At 38.0% G+C, this 19,012-nt stretch overlaps 1 protein-coding gene across 1 annotated transcript in view; it reads left to right on the forward strand.

Moving 5' to 3' along the window:
• GLRA2 (glycine receptor alpha 2) overlaps window positions 1–3,351 on the forward strand; it is a 204,901-nt gene extending 201,550 nt beyond the window's left edge. The window contains exon 9 of the mRNA XM_006067107.4: window positions 1,809–3,351. Within this exon, the coding sequence (XP_006067169.1) occupies window positions 1,809–2,087 (279 nt within the window). The 3' untranslated portion in view covers window positions 2,088–3,351. The remainder of the gene's footprint in view (window positions 1–1,808) is intronic.
• Window positions 3,352–19,012: the final 15,661 nt, after the last annotated feature.

Genomic DNA, 19,012 nt, shown 5'->3' on the forward strand with positions numbered 1-19,012 from the left:
GTTTGGCCACTTCCACTGAGTTCTAAAAGCATGCAGGTAGGGCTCTTGTCCAACTTCATCAACTGTCTCCCAGCATCTAGCAAAATGCTTGCCATAAACTCAACATTCAACAACTAATTGTTGAATGAAAAATCCTACTTACATTTTGTTAAGAAATGAGACAGAGTATCCTGAACCAACTTGTGAAAGACAGTCTCAAATACAAAAAAGTATTGGGAAGATGGTTTTATAAAGGAGTAGTTTTACAATTATTTTATTAGAAGAGCTTTGGCCTGACTTTCCTCACCTAAATTTGTCTTTGTTGTACCATTTGGGTTACAGTTGGGCTTTCCCTCACTAATATTATGTTAACAGTCCTTCATTCAAATGATAAAACATAAATAGACTCACAGATTTCAAAAACAAATTTACAGTTACCAAAGGAGAAATGTGGAGGGGCAGGGATAAATTAGGAGCTTGGGATTAACATATACACACTACTATGTATAAAATAGGTAACCAACAAGGACCTACTGCATAGTACAGGGAACTCTACTCAATATTTTGTAATAACCTATGTGGGTAAAAAGTCTTAAAAAGAATGGATATACATATATGCATAACTGAGTCACTTTGCTCTACACCTAAAACTAATATAACATTGTAAATCAACTAAACTCCAATAAAATTTTTAAGAAGTCCTTCATTTAGTATACCTTTTATATGCGTGAAAGCGCAACTGACATGCAATAAATAGTGATGAAATAAAATACCGAATTTTACTGTCTTTTGGAAAAATGTAACCAAATTAATTAACATAATATTATTCTCTGGAAAGATAGAGAGTGCGATATCTTTGGTGAGTCAAAAGGGTGGCACAGTATTATAGAAAGCACCAATCTAGTTGCAGAAGATGATTCAATCGATGACTATTTAGAATTAAATTTTTATTAAGCAGATCATTTCAATCCTACCTTTTCAACCCAACCACACACCCAAATTCCATACTTTTGTCTCTATGAAGGGTATTTTCTCTTTACCCAGAGGTTATGACTTTGCAGTCTTTTATCTGATTCATGTAGAAATAAGGTACTGACATGAGCTAAAATAACATATGTTTAAATATGGTAGAGATGAATAGCCAAAGAAGCAATGTAAAAAACTGACAGTAGAAAAATTAGCCATGGTAGAAATATTGAGCACCAAACAATGAATATTTAATCTCTGATATCTAACTGAGATGAACTAGAGGGTTGGAGGGGGGAAAGGTATACATTTAAGGAGTTAATCTTAAATCTAACACTAATATTAAAGCCAAGGTTAATGGAAGGAACTGGGCTGTGAATGGGCCACAACAGCTCAGGAACATGATGAGGATTCAGTAAATGCTTTGTTGAATGAATGAATGGGTAAATGAATCATTAAGTGAATGAGTGAATGAATGAACTGTCCTCTTTAGAAATCTAGAGTATAGTACTTGGATTTGAAGACTTGGCTTTAAAAACAAATCTATCCAAAGCTGTGGATTAATAAACTAGATTTCGGGAAAGTCAGTGCTGGATATAATATAGGTGTTTCTATTTTTCATTTAATTAAAATGACCACAGAGTCATTATTCTTACCCTTAATTTCTGAGCCTTAAAAAGTTAATGAACTATATCTGTTCCATGAATAACTGAGTTGAACTTGAAAGACAACTTCCCATTCCAAAAGCCTCCCACACTACCAGTTAACTGTGATTTACCCTTTTCCTTCTGAGGAATTTTAAGCATCTTCCATCTGATTTGACTGACAACCAATCTGTACTTCCTCTGTCTTTATTCTCCCAGGAAGAAGATGCTACTCGTGAAAGTCGTTTTAATTTCAGTGGTTATGGAATGGGTCACTGCCTTCAAGTGAAAGATGGAACAGCTGTCAAGGCCACACCTGCCAACCAGCTCCCACAGCCCCCCAAAGATGCAGATGCCATCAAGAAGAAGTTTGTGGACCGGGCAAAAAGGATTGACACGATTTCTCGAGCTGCCTTCCCATTGGCCTTTCTCATTTTCAACATCTTTTACTGGATCACATACAAGATCATTCGGCATGAAGATGTCCATAAGAAATAGATGTGCTCTTCAGATCCTGGGACCTTCTTGCCTAACTGCTGTGCTTGTAAATACACAGTGAAATTGTCTTCATATCACTTTGACAGAGGAGAAGACTGGGGGAGGGGGGAGGGAGGATCATGGGGGTGGGTTTCCTGGCACCTACATGAATAAAGATAAGTTATCCGGGTGATGAAGGAAAATGTTTGCACAAAATTAAGGTTTTGCAGAATCACGTGAGCATAATTACATTCATAGTCTTTAGCATTGCTCTTTCAGATGATGCATTAATTAGACATGATATGCAAGGTCAAGTACTTGAGGGCTATTTGTTTTTTGGTTTGGTTTGAACTAATTCTGGAACTGAAAAGATAGTTTGAACACATGTGTGTGCACATGCGCGCACACACACACACACACACACAAGGAAAATGCTTACCATCTGACCATAGTGACTAGCCTATAGTGAGTTGAGGACCAAACTTTTTCAGGAAAATGCTGCCTTGTTTTTAAAACAGCCTCCTGAGCTATGTTCTTTACAATGTCTGTAATTAGTGTTTCACCTGAGAAATCCTTTTGTGGTCATAAATAATTTCTACTTATTGAGAAAACAACAACAATACATACCAATCACAAAGAACAGGTTTCTACTTTATTGTCTGTGTAAGTGTGCATTTTAATATTCTTTTTCTTTCCTAGATGCAATTTGGGGATTTGAACTGTATATTGTGAAATAGATTTGATCATATACCCTCTTGAAAATGAATGCCCATTTTCTTTTAGATCCAAGTTAGCACACAACATTTTTTTTCTGCTTTGCCTATATTTATGTGCAATTAAGTGCTCAAGCGTGACTTAGCCATTGCAGCCTCTCAGGCACAGTATTTATGAAGATGATGTGTCCTGAACGATGTAGCTCATATTAGCCTGAACTTCCCATTTCTGCTTTCATTGTAGGTGTAACTATTAATCTTAATGTCAACTGACCCATGATTTCTACTGTCAATCCAAGTGAATATTGTTTGAAATATCTTTAACTAATTTAAAGAATTTTAAAGTTGTACTGTGATTTTCATAACCTGTTTCCTTTTTGGTACCAGAGCTATGTGGTTTGAATCCTGGCTACATGTTTTAAGTAAGAAAAAAAAAAAGACGTATTTTTGCTTACTCAGATAAAAGACAACCTGTAAAAAAATATAATGAAAAAATTAAATTTTACATGTGCTGTAAAAGGGGTTATTAAAAATATTTGTTCAATTTCAATAAAGCTAAGTGTGCCACAGAAGCTAAGTCTTTTCACTTTTGCATTACAATGTAAATAATTTAGATGAGAATGGTAACTTAGATTTTTGTTTCTGGTCTTCCTCATAAACTTGAAGTATTTACATAGCTATTATACTTTTGTTGTAATATAAAAATGTAGCTCATAGTACCCCCATGAAGAAAGAAAAAATACATCATTCTTATTGTAGAAACAGGGAAATGGAGATAAGGAAGTATTAGTAGTCATTGTAAACAGAAGCTAATACTGGACATGAGATACAGAACACTTCCAAGAGCACTTAGGAATCATAAAATACCAAACTGAAAAGAAATTTAAAATATCAACCTGTCCACCTATCCATCCATCAGGAATAGAGTTCCATGATGAAAAATAATTCTGAGAACCCCAGTGAAATAGACGTAACTCATCTTGGCCCTTGTAGATAAAGTGAAGTCGCTCAGTCGCATCCAACTCTTTGCGACCCCATGGACTGTAGCCTATCAGGCTCCTCCGTCCATGGGATTTTCCAGGCAAGAGTGCTGGAGTGGATTGCCATTTCCTTCTCCAGGGGATCTTCCCGACCCAGGAATCGAACCCGGGTCTCCCGCATTGCAGGCAGATGCTTTACCATCTGAGCCACCAGGGAGGCCCTTTTCTTAACTAAAGGTATCCATCATAAAATTTTCAGGAAGACGTGGATTACTAAGCTGATGTTTATGGCCTTTTAAACCTATTCAAATATTGAATCATTTCCATAGAAAGGAATATTGCAGAACAGCTAAAAGCATGAATTTTAGAGTTAGACAGACTAGCTCAGCCACCTATCAACAGGGTTACTGTGGATAAGTTATCTGCTTTTTCTGAGTAGCTCCTATTTCAGAGACTTTTAAGAGGATAAACTGATAAAAATGCAAGTAAAGCCATTAACTTGGTGTCTAGCAGATAGTAAATTCTCAATAACTAACAGATAATAATAAAATTAGTATTATTATTATGAATTGTACTATACTGGGTAAGAAGCTACACAATTCCTAGCTCAGCTAGATTAATGCCATGCTTTTTGCCTTTTTCCCAAAACACTATTTCTGTCTTATTGCTGACTCCTTCCCAAACAAATAAGGCAAAGTCTTTGATTGGTCTCAAATCTTTTGCTCCCATGGAAAAGTAGTAAAATTGAGGCTTACTCAAATCTCTTGCCCCCATGGAAAAGTAGTAAAATTGAGGCTTAAAATGCCTCCCAAAGATGGGCCTGACCCCATAAGTGTACTAGGAAGAGCCCTGAGGCTACATATGGTGGGATGGGGAGGCACCTTGGTGGAAAATCCAAAGCTAAATAATCATGTCTAATCAAAGTGTATACTGACTGTATAATTTTCAGAGGGAGGGTGTAGTCCCCACATTAGAAAAAAATGTTTGAATATTCACCTCTAAATGTATCTGCCAGCCACACAAGTAGGTAAAGACATCCTAGATGACAAGTAGTGTTCTTGACTTTTCTCTAATTATAGTCCACATTCAGTGGGAAGACCCTTTTTAAAAATTAAGTATAGTTGATTTATAATGTTGTGTCAATCTCTGATGTAGAGCAAAGTGACTCAGTTATATACATATATATATTCATTTTCATATTCTTTTTCATTATGGTTTATTACAAGATATTGAATACAGCTCCCTGTGTTATACATTAGAACCTTGTTGTTTATCCACCCTATATAAAACAGTTTGCATCTACCAACTTCAAACTCCCAGTTCTTCTCTCTCCCTCCTCCCCTCCTCCTTGGCAACCACAAATCTGTTATCTATATCTGTGAGTCTGTTTTTGTTTCGTCTATAGGTTCATTTGTGCTGTATTTTAGATTCCACCCATAAGTTACATCATATGGAATTTGTCTTTCATTAGAAATCACTCTTGAATTTAGGTTTATAAATAAAAATCTCAAGGGAAAGATTTTTAAGCACCACATATTCTGACAAAATACATAATTCCCTTATAATGGAGGAATTGAGGACATTTTTTCTTTCACAATAGTACAAGAAAATAGTTCAAAAGTAAAATCATGGCTCTGAGGAAAAGAATTTACCACTAGTTTTCATTAGACTGGAAGCTTCTGGAAGAAAATGGTTGTTTCTAAGGGTTTTCTGCACTGCCTGCCAAAGCTGGAATGCTCAATGAGTATTATTACTATCACTAAGCGAAAAGTTGGTGAAGGAGGCTATGCTGTGCCTGTTGGACAAAGTTTACATAAGTTTTTTTCCACTCAAGCAATGAGAAGTAACCAACTACTGCTACCACTTTTCAAATAATGGATTACTTGGGGATTTGACTTTTAAACATTTTTCAATTCCTACCACTTGGTTTTATGAACAGACTGAGATGATTCAAGGCTTAAGACTCTTTACGGCACTCTCAAACACCTTGGTCCAAAACAGATTCTACAAACTAGACTGGCTGTTGATTTTTAAAAATCCTTTCAAACAGTATTAGCACTAAGCTCCTCATCTATGAACAGAGAAGCCTGGAAGGGTACAGTCAGTGGTGTCACAAAGAGTCGGACATAACTGAGCCTACGCACACATGCTGCATCTATGCCACTGCAAAAAACCTGTCAAATTCTGAAAGCAAATTTTCCAATAAAGATTAAATGAATGTCACTTTACATTTTGCTTACTCCTTTAATATCAAATATGTAGGTTCTAACCAAAACACAGCATAAAATTCCATATCATATGATTCACCACTTTGGAAAAAGAAAAAAAAAAAACACTTTGGAATATTTTTTAGGATTTTTGCATCTCCTAGTTTAAGCCTGAAGCCAATTTGTTGAAAGAATATAAGCCATATATCTGCCAAATGCTCTTTTTAAATTCCTTTTAACTTCCGCTTTAAACTTTTTCTTATTTTCACCAGTTTGGGTTTGGCTTTTTTCTCTTTTTTTCAGTATAGACTGAATGATTCAAGTAATGTATGCTCTTCACAGATCACAAAGTATAAAATAGCACCACAACTTCATATTCATATAGTGTTTTCAACATAGCAACATGATTTTATGTCTACAACAGCATTCAATTCTAATAATAATCCAAGGTAGCCAGATCACAAAGAATTGATAAATAAACAGAAGCTCCATGAATCATATACCTCACTCAAGTCATCTATCATATTAGAGGTTGAACATCTGCCATGTTTGTTTCCTAACTCCTCAGACTATTTCCTTTTACTATATCCATGGGCTTCCCTTGTGACTCAACTGGTAAAGAATCCGCCTGCAATGCGGGAGACCTGGGTTTGATCCCTGGGTTGGGAAGATCCACTGGAGACCACACTGTCTAAGAAAATAAAAGCCCGGAAAGTAAAAAGTCATTGTCCAATGACCCATACTCATGGATAACTAAATAAATTGGTAAAGGACAACATACAATATTTCTGTTGAAAATGCCTAAGAGAGGTAGTTCAAATGGTGCATATAGTATTAAGAACATGTTCACTGAGAGTATATGTCTTGTGTTACTGAATGATCCAAAACACACTGGAGTTGAAAAAAAGACCAATGGAATTTAGTTTACAAGTTATTTATTCCCATTTTTGAAGGAGGGAAAATTACCTTCACACTGTCACACATGTCCTCACTAAAGAAAAGATACAATATTACTACTTTGGTGAAAATGCATCTCAAAAATAATAAGTAATTCAGCTTCCTCCAAGGTGAGGGTAATGTGTATTAGATGTTTTTGGACAATGAGCCAGAATTTAGAAAGTTCATTATTCAGTTCACTTCAGTTCAGTCACTCAGTCTGTCTGTGTCTTTGCGACCCCATGAATCATAGCACGCCAGGCCTCCCTGTCCATCACCAACTCCCGGAGTTCACTCAGACTCACGTCCATCAAGTCAGCGATGCCATCCAGCCATCTCAGCCTCTGTCGTCCCCTTCTCCTCCTGCCCTCAATCTCTCCCAGCATCAGGGTCTTTTCCAATGAGTCAACTCCTCGCATTTGGTGGCCAAAGTACTGGAGTTTCAGCTTCAGCATCATTCCTTCCAAAGAACACCCAGGACTGATCTCCTTTAGAATGGACTGGTTGGATCTCCTTGCAGTCCAAGGGACTCTCAAGAGTCTTCTCCAACACCACAGTTCAAAAGCATCAATTCTTCGGCGCTCAGCCTTCTTCACAGTCCAAATCTCACATCCATACATGACCACTGGAAAAACCATGGCCTTGACTAGGTGGACCTTTGTTGGCAAAGTAATGTCTCTGCTTTTCAATATGCTATCTAGGTTGGTCATAACTTTCCTTCCAAGGAGTAAGCGTCTTTTAATTTCATGGCTGCAGTCACCATCTGCAGTGATTATGGAGCCCAAAAAAATAAAGTCTGACACTGTTTCCCCACCTATTTTCCATGAAGTGATGGGACCAGAAGCCATGATCTTCGTTTTCTGAATGTTGAGCTTGAAGCCAACTTTTTCACTCTCCTCTTTCACTTTCCTCAAGAGGCTTTTTAGTTCCTCTTCACTTTCTGCCATAAGGGTGGGGTCATCTGCATATCTGAGGTTATTGATATTTCTGCCGGCAATCTTGATTCCAGCTTGTGCTCTTCCAGCCCAGCGTTTCTCATGATGTATTCTGCATATAAGTTAAATAAGCAAGGTGACAATATACAGCCTTGACGTACTCCCTTTCCTATTTGGAACCAGTCTGTTGTTCCATGTCCAGTTCTAACTGTTGCTTCCTGACCTGCATATAGGTTTCTCAAGAGGCAGGTCAGGTGGTCTGGTATTTCCATCTCTTGAAGAATTGTCATTATTAATTTGGCATAAATGATTCATAAATAGGTGAATGGGTCTTCAAAGAGAAGAGCAAAGCTCTGGGTTGCTCTTTGTGTAGTGCGTGCTACACCAGCCTTTTCCCAGTAGGATTGGTCATGGAGTAGACAGTTCGGTCAGTCCTCATACACACTGAAGTCTCGTCAGAAGTTCCCGGTCCTCAAAAATGATAGAATCAAGAGCTAGGAGACTCTTCACATGCAAGGATTAGAACTAACCAAGGCTGCATCCCTTCCATGGCTAATCATTTCTTAAGCTAGCCCTACTTTCTGAGGAGAAGGCTTTAGTGGCAGGGTAGTGAGAAAGGCAGAAGAGACAAAAGGAAGACAGTAGCAAGAAAGCTCCTTTCCAGGCATAAATCAGATCATGCCGCTCTACATTTAACCTCCAATGGTGTCCCATCTTACTCAGAGAATAAGTCAGAACCTTCACTATGGCCATACGATCTGACCTCCCCCGCCAACCCTCTTCCGATCTGACCCCCAACCCAACCCTTTTCCACCCCTCCCTCCAGGAATAGCGCCCAGTGCTTAAACATGCCAACCACACTTCTACCGCAGAGCATTTGCTGGTGCTATTTCTTCTGCCTGGCACTCTTTCCCTAGACCAGAAGTGGTCAAACTTTTTAAGGCCAGATAGTAAAATGGTTAGGCTTTGTAGGCCATACTGTCTCTGCTAAAATTACTCAACCCTGCTCTTATGGAGAAGGCAATGGCACCCCACTCCAGTACTCTTGCCTGGAAAATCCCACAGACGGAGGAGCCTGGTAGGCTGCAGTCCATGGGGTCACGCAGAGTCAGACACGACTGAAGCGACTTAGCAGCAGCAGCAGCTCTTATGGTATGAAAACAAAGACAATATGTAAACAAATGGAGGCTTCAACAATACATGAACCATGAACTTCCAGATGTTCAAGCTGGATTTAGAAAAGACAGAGGAACCAGAGATCAAATTGCCAACATCTGTTGGATCATTGAAAAAGCAAGAGAGTTCCAGAAAAACATCAACTTCTGCTTTATTTACTATGCCAAAGCCTTTGCCTGTGTGGATCACAACAAACTGTGGAAAATTCTTAAAGAGATGGTAATACCAGACCACCTGACCTGCCTCCTGAGAAATCTGTATGCAGGTAAGAAGCAACAGTTAGAACTGGACATGGAACAACAGATTGGTTCCAAATCAGGAAAGGAGTATATCAAGGCTGTATATTGTCACCCTGCTTATTTAACTTCTATGCAGAGTACATCATGAGAAATGCTGGACTGGATGAAGCACAAGCTGGCATCAAGATTGTTGGGAGAAAAAGCAATAACCTCAGATATGCAGATGACACCACCCTTATGGCAGAAGGTAAAGAAAAACTAAAGAGCCTCTTGATGAAAGTGAAAGAAGAGAGTGAAAAAATTGGCTTAAAACTCAACATTCAGAAAACTAAGATCATGGCATCTAATCCCATCACTTCATGGCAAATAGATGGGGAAACAATGAAAACAGTGACAGGCTTTATTTGGGGGGCTCCAAAATCACTGTAGATGTTGACTGCAGCCATGAAATTAAAAGACCCTTGCTCCTTGGAAGAAAAGTTATGACCAACTTAGACAGCATATTAAAAAGCAGAGACATTACTTTGCCAACAAAGATCCATCTAGTCAAAGCTATGGTTTTTCCTGTAGCCGTGTATGGGTGTGATAGTTGGACTATATAAAGAAAGGTGAGTGCAGCAGAATTGATGCTTTTGAACTGTGGTGTTGGAGAAGACTCTTGAGAGTCCCTTGGACTGCAAGGAGATACAACCAGTCAATCCTGAGGGAAATCAATCCTGAATATTCATTGGAAGGACTGATGCGGAAGCTGAAACTCCAATGCTTTGGCCACCCGATGCGAAGAAATGACTCATTGGAAAAGACCCTGATGCTGGGAAAGATTGAAGGCAGGAGGAGAAGGGGATGACAGATGATGAGGTGGTTGTATGGCATCACTGACTATATGGACATGAGTTTGAGTATGCTCCAGGAGTTGGTGATGGACAGGGAAGCCTGGCATGCCGCAGTCCATGGGATATGACTGAGTGACTGAACTGAACTGAACTGAACTGGACAGCACCAAGACACGTAGCATTAGTGACATGCCTCATACCACACAGCATATAGGTGTAACTTTGGGCTCAGAAAGCACAATCCCCTGAATACTATCTTGGTTCCTTTCTAAATATCCCACCAGCTTTTTCCATGTATCCCAGGTAGAAACAGAAATGGAACTTTTTCTCCTTCAAATGATTTTACCTCTATGTAATTATTTGCCCATTCTTTTGGAAGGCAGGTGGCATGGTTGTATAGGCATAGTTTGTGGAGTGAGAACTGAGTTCAAATTCTCCCTTTGTCTCATGTTTGTCAGGGTGACCTTTGGCAAAGTTTTAATGTCTCTAAGTCACAGTACTGAAGATATTGTAAAATATATATAGCATAATAATATCTACTTATACAACTCTAGGTAAGAGCTAAATTAATTGGTACCTGAATAAACAGTAATTCTAATTTCCCTCTATATCTACCTTTATTTTATGTTTTATTTCACTTAGGACATCATTCAGAATCTATCACCTGTGAATGAAATCTATTCTTGTGTGGCCTACTGTAACTCTTACAATTTTAAATTATCATCTAAACATCAAAAAGCCTGACTAAAAGTGAAAAGACCCTTTCTATAGACAGTCTGAACAAATATCTTTGGTAAAAGGGAGAAATAGAATTCTTATTGTTTCACTTTGACCTAATACAGAGAGGAGACTATTTTCCTGATTGAAGTGTTGAAAATGTTTTAGTTGGCATACCAGGTCCAGTGGGAGAAAGTTACTAGGACTTTTGCTGTATTTAACTAACATTTGTGCAGCACCAGGACAGTTTACAAATTGCTTTCACAAAAAATTCTGCCAGATATCCTGTGATCACAGGCATGGTAGCCTTGGGCAGTTTCTCTCATAGCCTCAGTTTATTCTCCTGTAAACTAGAGAAGAATGTTTTCCCATCAGAGATCCTAGCCTGATCTGTGCATGTGATGCATGACAACCACCATCATCACTGCCATTATCATTCTAGGGATAAAGAAACGGAAACAACACTATGCTTTAGCATGTGACACTAGGCAATGGCTGCAGAATGATGATGATATTTGCCTCACCTGCCCACCTTTCAAGGATGCTGTGAGACTAAAATGAAACCACAGATGTCAAAAGTATCTGAAAACTTTTAGGGATGCGGAAAGTAGGGCACAGGGAGGTAAAGTAACTTGCCAAGAGCACAAAGTTCATAAATGAAATGTCACAGCCGAGATTCAAATTCACTCTTTCTGCATAATCTGTACTCTTAGTCATGTTATTTTGCATCTTCAATATAAAAATGATCTTGATATACATTTATATACAATTATATATACAATTGGAGAAGGCAATGGTACTCCACTCCAGTACTCTTGCCTGGAAAATCCCATGGGCGGAGGAGCCTGGTGGGCTGCAATCCGTGGGGTTGCGAAGAGTCGGACATGACTGAGCAACTTCACTTTCACTTTTCACTTTCATGCACTGGAGAAGGAAATGGCAACCCACTCCAGTGTTCTTGCCTGGAGAATCCCAGGGACGGGGAAGCCTGGTGGGCTGCCGTCTATGGGGTTGCACAGAGTCGGACACGACTGAAGTGACTTAGCAGCATATATACAATTATCATGATGAGTATAGTATATTTATTTTGGGCAGATTTCATGTCATTTAAAATTATTTATTTCCTTATCCATTTCCCCTACAGTCTCTGAGACTTTCAAGGGCACTCTATCAGGGATGCTATAACAAATTATCACAAACTAGGTGGCTTAATTTATTGAGAGAAATTTATTCTCTCACAATTCTGGAGGTCAGAAACATGAAATCCAGGTATGAACAGGGCCACATTTCTTCTGAAGATTCTAGGGAAGAATCCTTCCTTGCCTCATGGCTTCTGGTGACTGGCACTCCTTGGCTTGTAGCTGCATCACTCCAATTTCTGCCTGCATCTTCATATGGCTGTCTTACCTCTACATCTCTCTCTCTCTCCAAAACTCTGTCTGCTTATGAGAACACTGTACAGGGGCCACCTTAATCCAGTATGAGCTCATCTTTTTTAAAAAATCAAAGTATAGTAAACTTATAATATTATGCTACTTTTGAGTGTTCAGCATATTGATTCCATACTTTTATAGGTATACACCATTAAAAGTTACTACAAAATAACAGCTAGAATTCCCTGTGCTGTACAACATAACTGTGTTGCTTATCTATTTTATACATAGTAGTCTGTATCTCTTAATCCTATATCCCTATATTATCCTTCCCCTCTTCCTCTCCCCACTGATAACCATTACTTTGTTTTCTGTATCTATGAGTCTGTTTCTGTTTTGCTACATACATATTCATTTATTTTTTAGATTCCACACATAACTGATGTCATATGGTATTTGATATCTCATTAAGCATAATATTCTCAGGTCCACCCATGTTGCTATAAATGGCAGAATTTCATTCCTTTTTATGGGTGAGTAGTAATCTAGTGTGTGTGAGTGTGTGTGTGTGTGTGTGTGTGTGTGTACATACCACATCTTCTTTATCCATTCATCTGTTGATGGACACTTAGGTTGCTTCCATATCTTGGCAACTGTAAATAACACCACTAGGAACACTGGGGGGCATGCATCTTTTCAAAATAGTGTGTTCATTTTTTTTTCAGATATATGGTAGTTCTGTTTTCTGTTTTTTTGAGCAGCATCCATACTGTTTTCCATTGGCTGCATCAATTTACATTCAGTGTACAAGGGTTCCCTTTCTCCACATCCTCACCAACATATGTTATTTTTGATGACAGCCATTCTCACAGGTATGAGGTGATATCTCATTGTGGTTTTGATGTGCATTTCTCTAAGAATTAGCAATGATGAACATCTTTTCATGTTCCTGTTATCCATTTGTATGTATTCTTTGAAAAATGCCCATTCAGGTCTTTGGCTCATTTTTTTTTTTTTTTGATTGGGTTGTTTTTTTGATGTTAAGTTGTATGAGCTGTTTACATATTTTGAATATTAACCTCCTATAGGTCATATCATTTGCAAATATTTTCTCCCATTCCATAAGTTGTCTTTTTGTTTCATCAGTGGTGTCCTCTGCTGTGAAAAAGCCTTTAAGTTTAATTAGGTCCCATTTGTTTATTTGATCTTGCTTTTATTTCTTTGGCCTTAGGAGATAGCTCCAAAAAATATTGCTAAAACTTATGTCAAAGAGTGTTCTGCCTATGTTCTATTCTAGGAGTTTTATTATTTCCAGTCTTAGATTTAGGTCTTTAATCCATTTTTAGTTTATTTTTGTATATGGTGTGAGAGAATGTTGGAATTTCATTCTTTTATGGGTAGCTGTCTGGTTTTCCCAGCAGCACTAACGAAGAAATTGTCTTTTCTACAGTGTAGTAGATTAGATGCCTGGGTTTATTTCTGGGTTCTCTATTCTGTCCCACTAATCTATAAGTCTGTTTTTGTGCCAGTACCATACTACTTTGATTACTATAGCTTTGTAGTATAATCTGAAGTCATGACAGATAATACCTCCAGCTTTCTTCGTTTTCCTCAAGATTGCTTTGACAAGTTAGAGTCTTCTGTGATTCCATGTATTTTTAAAAATTATTTGTTCTAGTTCTCTGAAAAGTGTCATGGGTATTTTGACAGGGAGTGCATTACATCTGTAGATTGCTTTGGGTAGTATGGCCATTTTAGCAATATTAATTCTTCTAATCCAACAGTACAGAATGTCTTTCTATTTCTTTACACTCTTTTCAATTTTCTTCATCAGTGTTTTATAGTTTTCAGAGTATAGGTCAGTATGACCTCATCTTAACTAATTATATCTACAAAGATCCAATTTCAAAACAAGGTCACAATCTGAGGTTCCGAGTGGACATGAATTTGGGGGAAACACTACTCAATCCAGTATATGCACCAATTGTGTTTAATTTTTTACAACCTTATATGCATGTAGCAGTGTAAGGTACATACAGATTCAGCCAGATATAGCTTAGTGGTTGGGCATGCAGGTGCTAGGGTGAGACCACCTGGGATCAAATCTTAGTTCTGCCTTTGCTAGCTGTGAGCCTTTGGGCAAAGGTTTCAAACTCTACGTGCGTTGGAGTTCTAATGTGAAAACAGTACTTATTTCATGAGTTCTAATGCGATTTAAATTTGTCAATTCACATCACGTGTTTAGAAAAACCATTAGCCCATAACAAGTGCTTAACAAATAGTATTAGCATTATTTTTAGAGGAAAAAACACAGCATTTGCTAAATAAAATAATGAAATCAAGGAGTGTCAGAAAGCACTGAAAACAGCTTATGTTCAAGCTGTTGATATTATAAAATATTGTCACATTAGCCCTTTCTCTGTGCATGGTCTTTTTAGAGAGTGAATGAACATTCAATTTAAAAAAAGAGAAGGGCTATAGGAGCAAAGACAGTGAAAAGAAAAGCTTGCTTTTCCTTCTCCCTCAAGGGGAAAAAAATTCAACAGAGCCATGAAGAAGCAGTAATATTTCTAAAAGACCAATGCTAGGAAAATGGAATTGCTTTTCTGAAAGAAAAGAGATTAATACCTGGAGGGTCTAAAATGTAATTATGGTATTGATCTCAAGAAAGCCTTGGCTGGATCTATATTTTTTTTCCCCTTTTTTGCTCTCCAGTGTCATTAAAATGGGCTCATATGTAAGAGTCTGCAGAATGCAAATATCAGAACATCACACATCAAGACAGGTTAAGAAAAAAGTCTGTTAGTGAATTCTGGGAGATATCAAAGTGACATTCAATATGCTCAATGCAGGGTGCTCCTATTGGTTCCCTCTTACCAGGAATTTTCTTATTGGCTTCGGTGTCTGGTTTAACAAGCTGTTAATGAAGTGGCAAGACAACACCAGGCTACATATCAACCTTAAGTTACTGTGTCCTGGCTCCATCCAGTCTGTTGGTTGACTGCAGGGGTAACAGAACTCTAAACCTCAGATTAAAAATGAATTAAGGTTGAATTAATAGTCCCACTTTCCTTTCTAGTCCCACTGAGGATATGATTTTTTCTTGATTCCAGCTATATATTCTCAGCTTCTTGGCCTTCCAAACTATTCAGAATCCAACAATGACATTCACCTTTCCCATTTAGTTGGACAAACACACAATGCGATGCTTTGCTGGGAGTGTATGGTCACTTCTAAACACAATAAAAGCCTTGAAACTGATGACTGGGGACTCTGGATTTTTAAGAAACAGTCTTAACTAATTGTTAATATTTTAGGGGTACTTTGGGGCACTTAGTGGGCAAGTTGGAGCTGTATTTGAGACCTTTTGGGAATCTGATTCTATGGTTATATTTTTACTAAATTATTCAGTGTTCACTATTAGTGTTCCACATTCTCCTTCATAGAGAAACTATGCCAGCCGCAGATAACTTAAAATGACTGGCTCTTATTCTGGAATGGGAATAAGAAATAAGTCTAGAAAAAAAAAAGCAGGGATGAAAAATATGAAGTTGCATGCCTGGTTAAGGACCTTGGGATTTCTCTTGTAAGTAATGGTATGCCATTATAAGGTTTTAAGCAGGGGAGGAACAAGATTGATTTTGCATTTCAGAACATAATTTTGGCTGCAGAGTATAACGGAGATCAGACAAAGATGAAAGAGAGGTGATCTCTAAAGTTTTTAAATTAAATATTCCTGTTGTAACCTGATAAGATTCATCTACTGCTGAACATAACCTAAGCAAAGGAGGAAAATTTCTGGCCTAGACAAAGACATAAACAAAATCGATCCTAGAAATGCAGATACAATTTTTTACTAGTTAAAATTTGTCTAAATTCACCATGTTATCAGCTAAAAATTCAGCAACATTTCACTTCTGGTTACAATCAAGATTTAAGTATTGTATGCAAAACAATAGAGTATTATCACTCTGTGGCTATAGGATTTAGCATTGGATAGAACTGGGTTCAAGTCTCAAATGTGTCATTCTCTGTCCCTTTTTGTCCCAGGTCCTTTGATGTGTTGCTTAATCTCTTACAGTCTCAGATTCCCCATCTGTAATGGCAATAATGACAGCAACACCTGATTTGCAACACCATTGTGAGATTCATGTTTGTTAAGTGTTAGAACTATAGGATTTGCAGCAAGGGTCTTGTCTCGCAAACTCAGGGGCTTTCTTTACATGTGGAGAGATCTTACTGGGGTATTTCTTCTGGCCTCTCTCAGCTCCTTCCTGGAAAAGTGACTGAATCTGATTGGGAAGTTTCAAAGTGTTTTCCTGCCTGTTCCTCTCTCCTTTCTCTTAGGGAATGGCTGATCTTCCAAAATTACATGTTGTGCTCTGGTCTTGCCATATGCTTTCAACATAATGGAAATGTTTCCCATAAAGGAAATGTTTTCAACATTTCCCTTTAGGGAAAGCCCACGGTTCTTCAGCATGATGTATGACTCAATAGATAAGTCTGAATAATTCTACAGAGCAGAGTTTTAGAGCCTGCTCACCCACAGATGTAAATCACATTTTCCAATATCAGCACTATTTGCAAAAAAAGTGACACAGGTAGATACCACACAGAATGTATCTTTGGTTAATGTTTTCTCAGGAAAATGTCTCTTGGTTATTAATATCGAAATTTCACCTGAATACTTCACAGGGGAATGAGGGTTGTATTAAAAAATTACATTTATGCCTTAAAAATCAATACAACCTTTTTAACAAAAGAGTGCGTGAGAAATGTTCTCAAGTTTCACTCCTAATACAATTGGCATTTAGAATAAATCAAGTTTGGATGAATCAGAAGCATGCAGAGACACTGTGACATTCTCCAGAGTGTCAGCAGAGGGCTAGGATGTTGCTGACACTAAGAGGTGACTGTGACTACTGGCGTCAAGGAAGCCATGTTTTAAGCATTTTACCTCATGATATGACAGTTTGCTCTTTACATATGGGCATTTTAATGTGCTTTAGTTGGTTGGGGGCATGGGTTGATTTGTAATACATAATATTTCTTCCCACTTAAAATAATTGCGAAAGGGCTCCTTTAGAATTTGTGTGCAGAACATATAATTTAACTAACAGAAAACCAGTATTAAGCAAGAGATGTCTGCATTTGGCCTTCCCACCTGCCTTACCTATCTGTCTGACTTTTCAATTAGTTTACAACTCAATGGAAAAAGCAGACAGCTCTTTGCTGGTCTCCACTAATAAATTAAATACGGCAAAAGGGACAGGATGTCACTTCTGGGGTCAGATTACAAAAGATTGTGATTTCTGTCTTGCTCTCTCTCCTCTTATTATTTACTTGCTCTGAAGAAGCAAGCTCCATGTTGTGAATTGCCCTACGGAAAGGCTTATGTGGCAAGGAACTGAGGGAGGTCTCTGGTCAACACCCAGCAGGAAACTGAATCCCTTCAGACCCTATGAGGCCTACAAGAAACTGAAGGCTGTCAATAATCATATAAATGGTCTTGGGAACAAATCCTCCACTGTTTGAGCCTTGAGTTGATTGTAGTCCTGGCTGACACTTTGCTTCCAGCTTTGTAAGAGACTCTGAGCCAGGGAGCCCAGTTAAGCCCTGTACAGATTCCTCATCCAAAGAAACTGGGCAAAAATATATGTGAGTTGTATTAAGTTGCTACATTCTAAGTAAATTTGTTGTGCAGCAATAGATAACTAATACATTCAGTAAATGCATGCTGAAGAAAGATTAAATGCATGACAAATTATTCCCCAAAGAGCTCAACTGATTTGAATCCTTAGGTACTTACTGCTAGGAAATGAACCAAGACTTTCTGAATCTTCTCTGGTATTTATATAAAACTAAACAGGGCATGAGCCCCAAAATTGGCTGGATCCCATCAGTGTAAATCAAGCCTAAATTCAGAGAATTTCTTTCTGGAAAGGAACTTTAAGGTCATCAGCCAAATGCCCTCATTTTATAGAAATGGAAACTGAGGCTCAGAAGCACTATGCGACTTGCCCAGGGCCACAAAGTCCTTGGAAGTGTCAGAGTAGATCCAGGACTTCTGGTCCCTTCTCCAGGGCTCTTCTGTAGCATCCCATGGCAGTGTTTAGAGGACAGGAATATGAGAAGGGCTGCAGAAACTCTGATTATAGAAAGTAAGGCTCATGCAGGGCTAGGAAGAGTAGGTTGGATGAGGGAAGGCATTACATACCAGAGGCATAAGACAGAAAAACAGTGATGGGACAGCACCTCATGAGAATTAAAATCTTCATGGTTTGGTCAATTAACTTGAAAATCATGTGAAAGCTAAGGGTGGGAAGGCCTTGCAAAGAAATTGTACCTATAAGGAAGAGAAGTCAGCAGAGAAAAAAGGACAAATCTTGATGGACAGACAAACCAAGAAAGGAATATTCACATGAGACTATAGCACGCAGCCAGAGTGAATCTGGAAGTAAGAAAAATGGATAGGCAGTGGAGGCGGAACTGGATAAAAGGCAGTCAAAAAGCACAAACTTCAGTAATAAGATAAATAAATACTGAGAATGTGATAAACAACTTGATAAATATAATTAACACTACTGTTACATATGAAAGTTCTTAAGGGTAAATTCTATGAGTTCTCATCACAAGAAAAAAAATTCTATTTCTTTAATTTTGTATGAGATGATGGGTGGTCACTAAACTTGTAATCATTTCATGATGTAAGTTAAATCATTACACTGTACATCTTAAAGCTATACAGTGTTGTATAGCATCCCCATGTCAATAAAACTGGGAGAGAAAAAAAAGAAAAAAGGCCAGCAGAAAGAGTTAGTAAGCATCAGAATTTGG

Source organism: Bubalus bubalis, chromosome X (genome assembly GCF_019923935.1).
Source record: "Bubalus bubalis isolate 160015118507 breed Murrah chromosome X, NDDB_SH_1, whole genome shotgun sequence".
NCBI classification, from domain to species: Eukaryota; Metazoa; Chordata; class Mammalia; order Artiodactyla; family Bovidae; genus Bubalus; species Bubalus bubalis.